The sequence below is a fragment of the Pyrus communis genome, chromosome 10 (assembly GCF_963583255.1).
Source record: "Pyrus communis chromosome 10, drPyrComm1.1, whole genome shotgun sequence".
Lineage (NCBI taxonomy): Eukaryota > Viridiplantae > Streptophyta > Magnoliopsida > Rosales > Rosaceae > Pyrus > Pyrus communis.
The window spans coordinates 2920406-2935514 of record NC_084812.1 but is presented as its reverse complement, the minus strand read 5'-3'; the positions used below and the strand labels follow the sequence as shown (position 1 = coordinate 2935514).

Below are 15109 nucleotides of genomic sequence, written 5' to 3'. Positions count from 1 at the left end.
GGGTCGCTTAACTCATCAACATGTAGCTATAGTCTTTTTCGTCAACTTCCTCAGAATTTTGTCAAAACGAGTTATGTTGGAATGACCATTGCTACAATTGGGTTAAAGTTGAGGGACCATAGCTGCACGTTGTGATGAGTTGAGAGACCAATGGTAATGGATTTTTAGTTGATGGACAATTGCTCCAATTGAGTTAAAGTTAATGGACTATTGCTACAATTTACTCAAAAAAATATTGTTGATTATATTAATCACAAATCACAATTATTCTAAGTTACACTAACGAGCGATTGAAGGTTCGAACTAAAACCCAATGAGTTGAAGAGAAAATCTTATCTATCCGGACAATTTATTCCTTGTTCATATTTTTTTGTAGCACTAATTAATCACACAGCTTGCACATATATAAAACCCATATGAAAAGAATACAAATAAAATCAATATATATATATATATAATTTCAACTCAATAATATATTTTGAGGTCATTTGACGTCACTTAATTTAGATACAAGCACGAGACGTCAAGTGCAAGAATGAATACTCTTATCCAATTGAATTAAATCAATCGCATTGCAAGGGTTTGATGATCACCAATTAATCTTTTTTTTCCTAATAATCTTGTCATCATCAAATTAAACATCTACTAAACTAATATGGACAAGTCAAAATTTGCGGATCAGACGGTCGATAATATCTAATAGAATATAGAGATGAATTACAAATTTTTTTTTTTTTTTTTCCATGACAGATGAATATTATAAAATTCACTTTTCTATTCGGCGGAGCTCCATAATATAAAATATAAAGAGAATAAATTAAAACATATATATAATTAAAAGGATAAAAGAAAAGGAAGAAAAAAGAAGAGACAAATTAAGAGGGAAATGATCCCGTGATTTCATTTGTTTATTGTACATCGTGCGGTCAGAAATCATTTCAAAATTTAAAATTTAAAATTAAATATGAATAGTACAAAACAAAAAATAATCGCACAATATACGATGAACGGATGAGATCACGAAATCCCTAGAAAAGGAATCCGGCGAGGATCCTTTTCCAATTAAAGAAGGGATTTCTCATGCAGTTTCTGACTGCAACGTTCTTCTTTTATGTATGGATCGCTGTATGCACGTGCTCCTAACTTGAAACACCATTCACAAGATGGCTTTTATTCATTTTTCTTCGGAAAATAAAATGATAAGACAGTGTCCACGATTACAACCAATTTCAATACAATTAAATTAATTTTTTTTTTCTATCTCAAATTTGAAAATTACTAAAACTAAAACTAGTGATATGCATTCGGTCAGAAGTTTGCGTCGGTAAGCACATGATTTCAAGAGATAGAGTCAAAGAAAGTCGTCGACCGCTCGATGTTTTTTTTTAATGATGTTTTCAATCTCCAAGGAGTTGAGCAGGACCATTTAATTGGATCAATTACTAATTTGGAATCGCCTTCAACACACTCGTTTTTATAACCATTTTCTCTAAATAAAAGTTTTGAGTATTTTGGTTAAAAAAGTTTGGTGAAGCCCAAAAGAAAAAATTCCAAACAATTTGTATGCTAGTGCAATGAAGCCCAAAGCTTTTCCATCACAATTGTTTTTGGCCCACATCCATTGCTCTTGGTTTTATGAAAATTTCCCAGCCCATTGAATCCCTTAGGCCCGTTTTCGTAAATGATGGCAAAAGCCGAACTTCATTTTTTGAAATTAATTTTAGTAGAAAGTTGTTAAGGGGAAGGAGAAATGAAGACTAATGAAAAAGATTTGGAAAACTTCGAGTTTTAACGAAAATGACAAAAATGTATTGTAAATGAATAGTACCAGGATTGACTTTTTAGAGTAAAGATATGGTTTTTCGTTAAAATGAACAGTACCAAGAGTATTTCGTTAAAACTCCTGAAGGAGAATTGCTAGATATTGAAACCCCCACCAGAATGGACATGCATGAATGCTTTCCTCCATTGCGTTAAAGCGTCATGTGCTAATTTTTATTACTTAGCAGGGAGTGAGATTTCGAAGTTAAGACGACACAACGAAAGTAAATGATATTTATAACCTGCAACATTCAATTATTGAGCCAGTTCTATTGTACGATGCTAAATTAATAAGCCAGCATCTTAAAATTAATTTTAATAAAAAATGACTGTCAACTTTTTTTTTTTTTTCCCTTAAATAAAAGGACTAGTTGATGATTTCGCTACAACAATCTACTTTTTTTGGAGGTTGGAAAAACTCATAAAGGCATTTCACGATTTATCAGTGTCAGAAATTCGTCCCAACTACTGAACCATCCGGTAGTGGTTGACTCGTTGACTTTTATAATGTAAGACATGTTTTGTGGAAGTGGTTCCAAGCTAATCAAAATATCCACTAAATTAAGTAGACGATGCACACCATCAATTGCCTGCAATTTGCCGGCCATTTACAAATATATTGTTTCCCAAATACGCTTTTTAAAAGCAATCAAATTTTTTATTAGGAAGAAATAAAAAAGCCGTATATATTAAAATTATTATATGATGTAATGTTCATATGTTAATGGCACCCATGTTATGTTTCCTTTTTACTTTTTCTTTGTTAATCCCTTTTGTTTGCATGCATATGTGAATGTTGCTTTTGTATCATCAAACTAATGGATTTATTAATACAAAATGATGAAAGCCTAAAAAGGAGCAGAACACCGCCACATGAGCCTTAGATACTATTGAAAATGACTTGAAAACTTTGAGTTTTAACGATAAGAACAATATAAAGAGTAAAGTGAATAGTATCAGGATTGACTTTTTAGTGTAAAAATATGGTTTTTTGTTAAAATGAATAGTATCAGGAGCTTTTCGTTAAAGTTTCCTAGATATAATTACTATTAAAATTTCTTTGATATGGTCGATCTTTCCGTAAAATTTAAAAAATTAGAGAAAGATATAGAATGGGAATGAAGTTAGAAACTCTTAATTTCGAGTAAAATCAACATATTTTATCAATATATCTGACTTGTTGGTTAAATATCGAAGAAACTCTTGTATTTCGTCTAAACCAGTGGTTGACATTCTCTAAAGTTTCATTTAAAATTTCCACATTCTTGACTCAATTTTCATCATTTCCATCAAATGTAACCGATATTGATATATTCATCAATATTTCTATAAATTTGCATATCGATATTTTTTTAAGTTTGCATATCGATATTTCCACCTACGTTGATATTTTAATCACTGGTAAAGACAAATCACACTAATTCAATAGCATTTAGTCAACATTACTAAAAGATGAAGAAATACACGATGACTATTTTGAAGTGCAAATGTAAATTACCCGATGCCATTTATATGTATGACCTAATCACAGGCTGTCGAAAGAGGCCCAATATTAAATGGCAGTTATGTCCTATTTCTGGTAAGAAAACAAGTCAACTAACTTATTAAATTAATAAATTTTCCAAATTTTTTCATGATAAAAATGACAGTGAAAAAAGTGCTAACATCCCATGTGGGGGGGTTTATCGAACGAGGCCCCACTTCCACTGAACGTTACATCACCATCCCTTGATTGGATATCTTTGCACCTTGTTTTCCACAGAGGACTAGAAAACTACATGTGGAATGAATTGAGATGTTCTTCGGATTTTTATGTCTGGATCTTCAATATTTTGATATTTGAGCTGTTGGAGAGAGAGAGATTCAAACCCTTAATTTGTGTGGGATGAACAAATAAAATGGATTAATGGGGCAACAAAATTTAAAATGAGTAGTCCGGATTCCTTGATAGTAATTCTTAAAGAAGCACTTGATTATGCCAAATTTAATAAAGTGTTTTTTACTGTTAAAATACACTTTTAGTCATTTCAGAAGTAAATCTCAAAAAATATGGTATGAGTTTTGGAATGTCATTTTCAAAGGGAAAGTGATTTTCACAAACTTATTTTCGCTTCTCAAACACTTCTCTTTATTTATGATCATCTAATTGAATAAATCAAATCAAATTAACTACTAGTATTAAACAGTAGTGAATAAAATGATAAAAGGGGTGTGTGAAAATTAGTTCCTTTCAAAATGCAAGGGCAGCATGTTCTTCTGCACATACACAAATGAAAGCCAATTGCCAAATATTAGGGGGCGAGTTGTACTTGGCAGGGTCTAGAAACGAATTATTAGTTTGGAACCGGATCCCCTCCTGAGCATAGGGCGGGATCCTCTGACCAGTCCATCTGGATCCTTGAAATTTGATCTAACGGTTACAAACAGGGGTTCTCTAAAAGTTATAATTATTGTAGCCGTTGAATCAAATTTCAAGTTATAATTATTGGTCAGGAGAATCCCACCCTATGCTCAGGAGGGATCCGGTTCCTATTAGTTTGGCTCAATTTGGTACTGCATGGACTTAAAGTTTAGAGGGAAGCAATGAAAGACAGGCCGCTGTGGAACAATTTACAGCACATGAGAAGTTGGCCGTTTGGTCATCTCCATCAAGTGCTCCTATTTATGTCAATGTCCATTTGTCCATCCAACCATCAGAGAGAGAGAGAGAGAGAATATATGCCCTATGCGGCGCTGCGGCAGCCTTGCCTAATAATCTCTTCATCCAAGATGGAGTCGAGAAAAACTTGGGTAGGACTTCCTTACCATGTGACGGAATGTGTGTGGTAGGCATTGTCCACCCAAACGTGACAAACGTTATTGGCAGTGCCTGCCGCTCATCGTGCCACGAAGAGTCTGCACCAAAATGTTTCTCTATTGAATCTTTGATCGACGATAACCGAGCAGGTCGGGACCGAGACCTGATCAACCACCCCCGTCCCCGAGAGACACAGATCCGGTCCAGGATTCAGGTAAAAAAATTGAGGGACAGAAAAACAGAAAGGAGCTAAGAAAGGTGAAGTTACAAGTTACAACAGGAAAGGAGAAAGAGGATTTGCTCAAGATTTTGAAAGAGAAAAAGAGTAAAGCATTAGTGACAACAGTCAACACCGACAAACACCAATTCGTGATGATGAAGGAATTCAGTAGTAAAAAGACAGAAAAGGATCCGGATGGATATTCTCCGGATTCCTTTGATATGGCTCTTCATGGTCTTTTAATCGTGTCTATTCAATCGAATATCGAAGGGTCAGGAAGCAATCAACTTTTTTTTTTTTTTTTTTTTGTTGCTTTTTTCCGGTTCCAGTTTTGGACCACGGAGGCCAAAAGACGACAATTTGGCATGGTGGGTCGGCAGTCGGAGCCAGCACCCTTCAAAGAACGCATACAATTGAAGGATTTGGAGGATCCAAATAGAAGAGATCAGGAGAGAATCCTGACCCTAAAAAATGGCCCATTTCAAAGCCTTTTTTTCATGATCAAAAGCATGAAATGTTTCAAATTCCAATGGAGGAAGAATTGAGGGAGTGTGAGAGTGAAGGAATAAGGGAGGTTTCGAATTCGAAATTTCAAAATCCGAATTTGATATGATATTCGGGAAGTCCACGTGAAAGATGATGACAGCAATCCCAACCAAATATTTAATCTAATAAAAATAATCAGATGAGAAATTGAATGCAGCACCAAATCAACGAGAATTTCGGGGCACCGTCCGGCAATTCATGATTTCACATTGCCGATTGGGACCTCCAGTTTCGATCGAAAATTAAGGGCCCTCCAGCCGGACATGACCTACCACCTGGACTATTAAATAAATACGAAGCAGAATCCCGTTTTACAGGATCAGGATCGGACTTGGCCAGCTGATTGCCAATCGGCCGGCTGTGTCTGATCCTGCGTAACGGGATCCCCCTTCGACGTGATTGTGTCATTGTCAAACACCGATGCTGCAATGAACATGGATTCCTCCTCGTCAATCCAGTTCCAATTCCCAGAATCTGAACGACACAAACAATCAGCAACAGAGTCTTGCATTTGCTTAACGATCGATACGATCATCGAAAATCAATTACAGCCCCGTTTTCTCACTTGTATTCGATCAAGCAAATGGAGGACTGAAGGTGAAGAACAAATAACATAGCATGCAGATTTCAAGCTCATAACACAAAACAGAAGCAAATGGAAATCGGAAGTGAACCCGAGAGAAACGAACTCTGAAAGTAAATAATACAAGTAAAAATGTTCATGATTATACTATAGAGTTTGGAAATTGAGAAGAAACAAAAGTATGATATAAAAAAAATAGAGACAATAACAATAAAACCCACCACAAAACCAGCAGCGGCGGAAGGAGGTGGTGCCGCTGTGTTTGTGGCCTGAACTATGGTCTCCGAAATGCATCTCCTATACATACACATTCTCTGCAACCTACTCTTTCTCTGCCATTTTTATTCTCCACAACTCATCAAATGGATAATCCATAACAATTTCAAACAAATATGGGAGAGACTTTCTTTCTCCTCTTACCTCTCTCTCTACACTGATATTACATCTCTATGCTTTCACCTCTTCTTCTTCTCTGTTTCTTCAGACATTTGTTCGTCGACGCCGAAATGGTGATTGACAACAAGAATTGCATACAAACTCAAACTTTCATGCTTTTTTTTTTTTTTTTTTTGCTTATTCTAACTCTGCACGAGCGATGAGAATTGCCCGAAAGAGAAAGAAATGATGGTGTGGGGGAGAGAAGAAACCGTGAATGTGAACGAGGACTGTTGAGTTTTTGGTGACTGTGCTCTGGGAAAGGTTAGAGGAGGAGAAAATTCTCAAAAGAATCAATAGAAGGGTGGCGGCGGAGGAGACGCGTATGAAACTCCAAAGATGGGTGGCAATGGGCCCTCATATACAGGGGTGGGAGGCGGCGGGCTTTCATAAACAATTGGCGGTGGTGGAGAACTGTAGTGAACCGGTGGCGAAAGATGGTGAACTGGTGGGGGTGGTGATGGATGAGGTGGCGGGGTTTCACATGGAATTGGGGGTGATGGGGATGGTGGTGGTGGGGAATTGTAGTGAACAGGTGTTGGCGGTGGTGGTGATTGGTATTGGACTACAGGAGGAGGCGGTGAAGAGGATGGTGGGGGAGGGGACTGGTACACTGGTGGAGGTGGAGAAGAATAGATAGTAGGTGGTGGTGGGGGTGAGGGTGAAGGTGGCGGCAAGTAAACAATGGGAGGAGGTGGCGGGGGAGGTGAGTATTCAATACATGGTGGTGGTGGGGAAGGTGGAGGGGGTGGTTCTATACAAAGTGGTGCTGGTGGTGGTGGTGAGAGGACTGGGGGAGGTGGGGAATGTCCAGGAGGTGGCGGTGATGGATAGACATATATTGGTGGTGGCGGTGAATGCGGTGGGGGTGGTGGTGAATGTGGAGGTGGAGGCGAGTGTGGAGGTGGGGGTGAATAGTACATGTAGGGAGAAGGTGGAGGTGGAGAGCTAAATGGAACCGGTGGTGGGGGTGAACTTGGTGGCGGAGGTGGTGGGGGCCGCACGCAATAGGGTGGCGATGGTGTTGGAGGCGGTGGTGATGGTGGGGGTGGCGAGTAAACCGGCGGGGGTGGTGAATAGACTGGTGGAGGAGGAGGTGATGGTGATGGTGGGGGTGGAGGCGGAGGTGGCGGTGGCGGCGGAGGTGGTGAGTAAACTGGTGGTGGGGGCGGTGAGTAAACTGGTGGCGGTGGTGGGGGTGGCGAGTAAACTGGTGGTGGGGGCGGGGGCGGTGACAACACTGGAGGTGGTGGGGGCGGGGGTGGTGACAACACTGGAGGTGGTGGTGGAGGTGGAGAGTAAACCGGTGGTGGCGGAGATTGGGGTAAAACAACCGGGGGAGGAGGCGAAGGAAGCGGAGGTGAGGGCGGAGGAGGAGGAGGCAAAGACGGAACAAAAGGCTTACATCTAAAAGAACTACAATCCACAGGCTTGGACAAGAACGACTTACACTGTGCCGCCGTTCGCTGCGCTGGCCTATTCGGCAAGCAATTCCTCTTGTCGTCAAAGCCCGCCAGTCCGAGACACACCGGCGGCTCACTTGTAAAGAAGTTATACGAGTAAGTGAAGTTCTGCAGATTCGGCAGTGAACAAATACTCGCCGGAATCTTCCCCGACAGCAAGTTGTGCGCCACATTGAGCTGCTCCAAGCTCACCATCCCTCCAATTGACTCCGGCAGCGACCCCAGAAACTGGTTGAAGCTGACGTCAAACACCGTCAAGTTCTTCAGCATCCCAATCTCCGGCGGCAAGCACGACCGGAACCCATTGTTCATCAGGATAATCTCGTTGAGGTTGGACATGTTCCCCAAACTAGCCGGAACGCAGCCGTGGAACTTGTTGTTGGCGAGGACGATGACGGAGACCGGCGAATTCCCGAAGTTATCGGGCAGATCGAACCGGAACCGGTTGTGGTTGATGAAAATGGCGTCCAAGTCCTTGTCGAACAGCTCCTTCGGCACCGTCCCTTCGAACTCGTTGAACCTCAGATCCAAGAATTTCAGCTTCGGCAGCTGGAGAACCACTCGAGGGAACTTTCCGGCGAACCGATTGTTGCTCAAATCGAGCTCGAACAGCAGCTTGAGGCGGTTGAACTTGTGAGGAACAGTTCCACAGAACCTGTTGGAGTTGATGTGGAACAATGCGAGATCCGTAAGCAGCCCGAGCTCCTCCGGCAAGTACCCGGCAATGTCGCCGTGGTTGAGGTCGATCCCGGCCACGGTCCGGATCGTTCTGTTGTCGAGCGCCTTGGTGCAGAAAACCCCGGTGTACTTGCAGACATTAGATCCCACCCAATTGCCCGTGATGTTGAGCGGGTCGGAGAGAATGGCCTGCTTCAACGCCTGCAGCGCTATGTAAGCGTTCCGGAGCCGGTCATTCTCGAAGACGAGCGAGGGGTCGACGGTCACGAGCTCGCCGCGGTCGCCGAACTCGTCGCGGTAGTAAAGGAGCTGGCGGTTCTTGATGTAGAGGGCTTCCTCGTCGGAGAGAGCTCCATGGCTGACAATGTGGCTGCTGCGGCGGTGCTGGTGTTGGTCCTCCTGAGCAGCAGCACCATAGAAGAGTGCTGACGCGGCAAGGAAAAGGGCAGCGAGGAGAAGTGAGAGGTGGAAGAGGGTGGTGGTCTTCTTCTTCATCTCACACCAGACATCTGAATCCACCAATGCCACTTTTAAAAATTTCTTCAAAAGATTAAGAGCCCAGAAAAAAGAAAGAGGAAATTAGAAGAAAAAAAACCCCTTTCTTAATTATCTCAGGTGAGATTGCAAATGGGGTTTTGGAGCACCTTGAGATCTGAGAGAGGAGGAAAATGTAGAGAGAGAGAGAGAGAGAGAGAGGAAGAAAATGTGGAGAGAGAGAAAATGGGGTTAGGGGTTTGAGGAGGAAGGAAGTGGTGGTGGTGGTGGGGGAGGGAGGAGTGGGGGGCAGATTTCTAGGGATTTTGGAGATGTGTGTTTGTTTGTATAGTTTCTCTACTACTGGTGTGATAGAGAGAGAAAGACAGCTAATCACAGCTCAAAGCCCACCAGAAACTCTCTCTCTCTCTCTCTCTCTCTCTCTTTCCTTCTCTTTCTTTCTCTCACTATCTTTCTTTCTTTCTTTCTCTCTCCCTCAATTTGCTCCTTTTTATTCTTTTTTCCAGAGTCCCATTCCCATTATTCAACTCTCTATGCAAGCTGAAGATTGGAATAAAGTCATAAACCCCATTAGAAAAATATTCCAAATTTGTTCATTTAGGTGGCTTATTAATAATGTTGACAATAATTAATCTAATCTTCTTTTTTCTTTTCTTTTTTTAAGTTGTTGTGGGGGGAGTTGATAGCTTGATTTTTATACCTGTAGTTTTAGGAAGATTTCACTTTACAGATTATGTAATTCCAAGTGTCGCTTTGAAGTTGTGGAGAGAGTTTATTCATCCGCGTGAAATAGTTAAGTAACTTTATCTGACTTTTCGATTATCAATTGGTTTGAATTCGAATTCAACTTCTTTAATGATATCATCACTATATTGACTTACATGTAAAGCATAATACTTCCACATGTCCCAGGTGGCTTAATTGGTGTCATCCATAAACTTAGTTTGAATGTCACCACTTGAATGAGAATGTGACAAGAATCGTGCCGCGTTAGAAAGTTACGAAACGTTGCATAAGCTTATACGAGATAAGCTGCTTTCCTTAACGAACAAAATTAGCATGTAAAGAACAAGTGAAAGTACATGGACCAAAATGAAACTTCATAAAATTGGTGGGGCTAAAATCATAATTTGGCGTATCACGGGATGTTAAAAATTTGGAGCAAATTAGTGGGGTGGGAGATTTCAATGACCACTTTATGGAGGTGGGGGTGGAGGTTGTTTTCGTCAAAACATACCAATAAACGAGTCTCTTGGAGTAAATGAACTGCCACTAACGTTATGTTGAATTACGTCATTATCCTTGTGAGCGTTTTCATTTCCGAGTTTCTCCTCGTCACGGGGTGGGGGCACTGTTGAGGAAGAGACTTTTCAGTGTAATTGTCACTTAGGATGATATACCACATGTCGTTATATAAATGGTAGAATATGCGTGTTAAAAAGTTAGTAACTTAAAAAATAAAATTTTCCACCACTTAGATAAAAACACATGTTATATTATTCATATTCTCGTTACAACTAAAAATTTCTCATGTTGAGGAGCGGGAGCGGGATGGCATTAGAAAATTAAACCACCATTCGATGCTGAAAGAAGAGTGACCAACGTTGTGGAAACCCAATCACAATTAAACACGTATTTAATTGTAGTTTCAATTCAAAATATTTTGATACGTATTTATTTGTGATGGGTTTTTCAGCGGCGGTAGAAAATTTGGAGGAGCGCACTGAATCCTTGTCTCTTAATCAAGTAGCCACAAAAGTTTCAACAGAAAAATTCTAATCAGAACATGCAACCTAGCTAAAAAACAACGAATCCCTCACTTTCACATTTTAATTTGTCCCTTTGTTTGTATTTTTAGGAAAAAAATTCAGTCAAATGAATCAATTTCTTAAAAAAAAAAAAAAAAAAAGTCTAGACATTATAAATGTTCACTGTTTGAAAAATCAACTTAAGCGGCTACTTAGGATTTGTGCGGTGGATAGCTAATAAGATTTAGGAAAACTTAAAGAAAAATCAGGTAGGGAATGAGGAAGAAAAACAGAAGTAAGATTTCGTATTATGGGTAACTATTTGGTGCTTTTACACTTAACACAGTTAAGGGAGAAAACATAGCATAACCAATGCTTTTCTATCATTGTTAATCTTTTACAACAATCTCATTTTGTTATTTTATCTTGCTACCAACTACATTTTGTTAATTTTTTCAAAGTTCATATTGTAATGCCATGTTGAGATCATATTTTCGTCTTTTCTTCAATGGAAGGGAAAGAATATTTCTCGTATGATCTCAAGATCAAAGAAAACAAATATATGTCTATCTCAACTAAATGAGACAAAAATTAAACGGAAGATAGCGAAATGAGTCTAAGAATAAGGTACGAATAATTAAGACAAATTAGCTATAACACGATTTGCTTTGTTTAATTTAGGTACAAATTCATGCAATATAAAAGGTGGCCGGCAGAAAATAAGATAATTAGATAAGGATATGTAATAAAAAGGAATTAAGATAATTAGATTATGATATGTAATCAAAAGTAATAAAGACTCCCAAAAAAAAAAAAAAATTAAAGATATACGTTACTTTTAGTTTAGCATTCATGAAGAAGGGTAGATCCGGAATTTAACGATATAAAAGATAAATACCATGCCATGTAAATGCAATGCATAAATGTCACGGTGCTTCGCGTCCGTATGACCGCCGATGCTGATGCCAATCATCAATGATGGTTAAAAAAACATCAGGTGTTGATTTTTCCGTTTTCCCCTTCCAGCACGTAGGTGGGGCCCATCAAACTGGGTCAATAAAATTCCATATAGCGACACGTTCACATCGCCCAAGGCAACCGTGTGTTCTGGGGGCCCACGCGTCACGTCATGCCCGGCTGTATCGTCGGCGTTGATGAGGGTCCACGTCCGTGTGGTGCACCGCGTCCATGTACGCGTCTACACCCACCGCAAAAGTGCTCCAGTTGGGAACTGTCTGAAAAGACTATACTGCCCCCTCAGGGTTTTTATTTTTTTTATTTTTCCAAAACGCAACCTAAAGCAAAAAGGCCCAATCACCGTTTTAACGCCTTTTTTTTCCCTCCGTCAAATGGATCCGGAGCTTATTTAATTTTGGTACCGCCGTTTATAGCGTTTTGAGTGTTTTTTTTTTTTTTTCCTTTTTTTTTTTTATGGTGATTTTAGAATCGATTTTTTAGTGGTTATTGTATTTTTTTTCATCCTAATTGACTGCACATTCAACGTTTCTTATCAAGTTGCATGCATTTATTTATTTATTTATTTTTGTTGATCTAATGCAAATCGTATATCGAAACATAAAAGAAGTTTTTTATTTTCAAATTTTTATTTTATTTTTTACCACAAGTACATTGAACATTTTGGTTACTTATAAATGTTTAAGGTTGAGTAATTTCAGCTGCGGTTGTGAAATAATTGTGTGGACATGATATCTGTGATTTTTTTAACCATGTGTGTGATGGTAATTTGATGATTGATTTGTGGAGTTGGTAGGGTACCACTTTGTCTCAAAATGTTGTGCATATCAAATATAAATTAATCTGTTCTAAGATTAAATGATAGCGGCAGCAACACCGATTCAATCCAAATGATATTTGGTGGATTAAGCGCTCCTTCGAAAGTTCTCTTAAAATTAATGAAACTGTTTTCGGCGAAAATGTTTTAGAACCAATTTTTAGAAAAACGCAAGTGATCTAAGAAAAAAAATTTGACTTGCTTTCTAGAAGAAACACATAACTGGTGTTTCTTGAAAGAACCAATCCCAATGATGCTTATTTCAAAAAGCACTTCAGTGTTCTTGGTACTACAAAGTATTTTCTCTAAACGTTTTCAGTTATTTAAAAATACTTTCAAACATGTTAATTTGCTAACTCATTTCACTTAATCTAGGGTTTAAACAAAAAAAGAAAATTAATCTAAACGAGAACCATTCAAAAGTGGACCTGTTCTTTTCAACTCTTGGTTCTTGATCTCATATGATGGGATTGCATATTTGTTTTGCACCGTCAACCCGATCATATCTTGTCTTTTGTTTCATTTTTTAGGGTTTGAAGCATTTTGTCAACCATTTTTAACTTAACAAAATGTATAGTTTTGGTTCTTATATATATATATATATATATATATATATATATATATATATATATATATATATATTATAAAAAAAAGGACAAGGTGGCGGCTTCATCACTGCGATTTTAGGGTCGAAAAGATTCATAGAGGTATCGTGTGATTCATATAGTACCAGAACTCGAACTCTAAACATGTTGTGTGTAATACAAGCCTCAAATTCATTCTCAACCACTTGACCAGTGGTATTTTCGCTAATCATATTATGAACGATATAAGTTTAATATTCAACGCTAAAAATGTTCATACACTCAAGCGAAAACGTTATTCTTCACCGTCATCGTTGTCATCTTCTTTGTCTTCACATTTTTATTTATAACTTCAACACCGTAATCTTCATTTGGCTTAATTAATTACTAACACATTGCTATTCGTCCACTTAAATGAAATGATTTTGCATAGTTGTCAACCAATTAAGCCGTCAGTTTGAAGCTGTCGTCCAATCAACAACCTGTCGTCCCAAATGGGTGGTCAAGATTAAACAACTACTCACATGAATTTCTAAGCAAATATGATGCCAATACGTAAAGCAGGTTATAATTTAATTAATTATATTTATTTGGTACACTTGTAAGTTGTAACGTTTTTTTAATCATTTTCATATTATAATATGCGACAATGTTAATATATATCACTTTTTAAATACTGTAATATATATCGCTATGTGATGGTATCTCCATTACATTGAAAAATTGCTCTTTCGAGGCCCGTCTTGAGTTTTTTTGTATAGTTTAGGGAAATGCTTGTATATATGTTGTGTAAATCAAACCACAAATCTATGGTGGTAAGAATCTAAACGATATCTATGTGAGTCGTGCAAGTAGTAATCATTCGATAATAATTTATACTGACACTATATTCTGCGGGAAACATTTTGTACTGCACATGTAAAATGAAGAATAATTCAGGGCTTCATGCGAAAAATGCTTTTACTCCTATCAAAATTTTAACTTCTAGGGTTACATACTTGCGTGCATTATTCATGCATAGATAACGTCCATTTGAAGGCAACATCAACGTTACCAACTGTTTCTCGACTGATAGATAGTTGATAGTGATACAAGTCTAAAAATACGTTAATTGTCTGCATCATTAACTTGTGCGTGACCTGTGACCTGTGACCCAATGACTTATGTACATTGGGATCAAGTATGTGAAGGTCATCTAGGTACCATCCGAATGTTTGGTACGTGTCACTTTTGTGCTCGTCAAGTGTCTGATGTAATGCTTGCTAGGTATATTTCGGCAACCACTCAACAAGTTGCGTCAATAACACTCAATAAATGCTCTCGATAGCACTCATCAGATAGCTTCGGCAAATGTTGATATCTGGTAACATATATGCAACATAATTCGACTGACAACAACAAACTCACCACATGTTCGATGAAATGTGAATAAAATGAAATTTACTTGCGTGTTTAGCAATATGTTTATATCTAAAAAATTTATACCCTTAACATTAAAACCGCTCAAAATTCAAATTCTAAATCCACCGTAGTGAAAAATTCTACAATATATAATTCCTCTTCATTGCCAATACTCGTTGTCACAGGCTCTACTAGATTCCTAACATTGTCAACTAGTGATGGACAATCATGTATATATAGCATATGCTATAAGGATATATATGAGCATATATTGTGCGCCACACTCAAACCAAATAGAAACCTAATTCCAAGTGATATGCATGGACCATGATTTGATCAAACTTGAAAACGTGTGGGGCCAATATTCCACGTAGGATAGTGTAGCCAATGGAAATAGGACAAAAATGCCAGCCGGCAAAACCCAGCTTGGAGCCTTAGTCACCACACTTGTCAACCTCATCGATCCTGTATGTATATGTGCTTTCATCACTAGCAGCTGGTTAAGTGAAACTAAGCTACAAAATCCAAATTTATTTTTGGTGATAA

At 38.5% G+C, this 15109-nt stretch overlaps 1 protein-coding gene across 1 annotated transcript; it reads right to left on the bottom strand.

Annotated features, from left to right (window-relative positions):
• Window positions 1–6064: 6064 nt before the first annotated feature.
• LOC137746783 (leucine-rich repeat extensin-like protein 4) lies at window positions 6065–9482 on the bottom strand. Its single transcript, XM_068486789.1, has one exon. The coding sequence runs from the start codon at window positions 9036–9038 to the stop codon at window positions 6696–6698; it is 2343 nt and encodes a 780-aa protein (XP_068342890.1). The 5' UTR covers window positions 9039–9482; the 3' UTR covers window positions 6065–6695.
• Window positions 9483–15109: the final 5627 nt, after the last annotated feature.

Excerpts from the sequence above, each read along its gene's own strand:
- LOC137746783 (XM_068486789.1), bottom strand. The coding sequence starts at position 9,038 with ATGAAGAAGAAGACCACCACCCTCTTCCACCTCTCACTTCTCCTCGCT.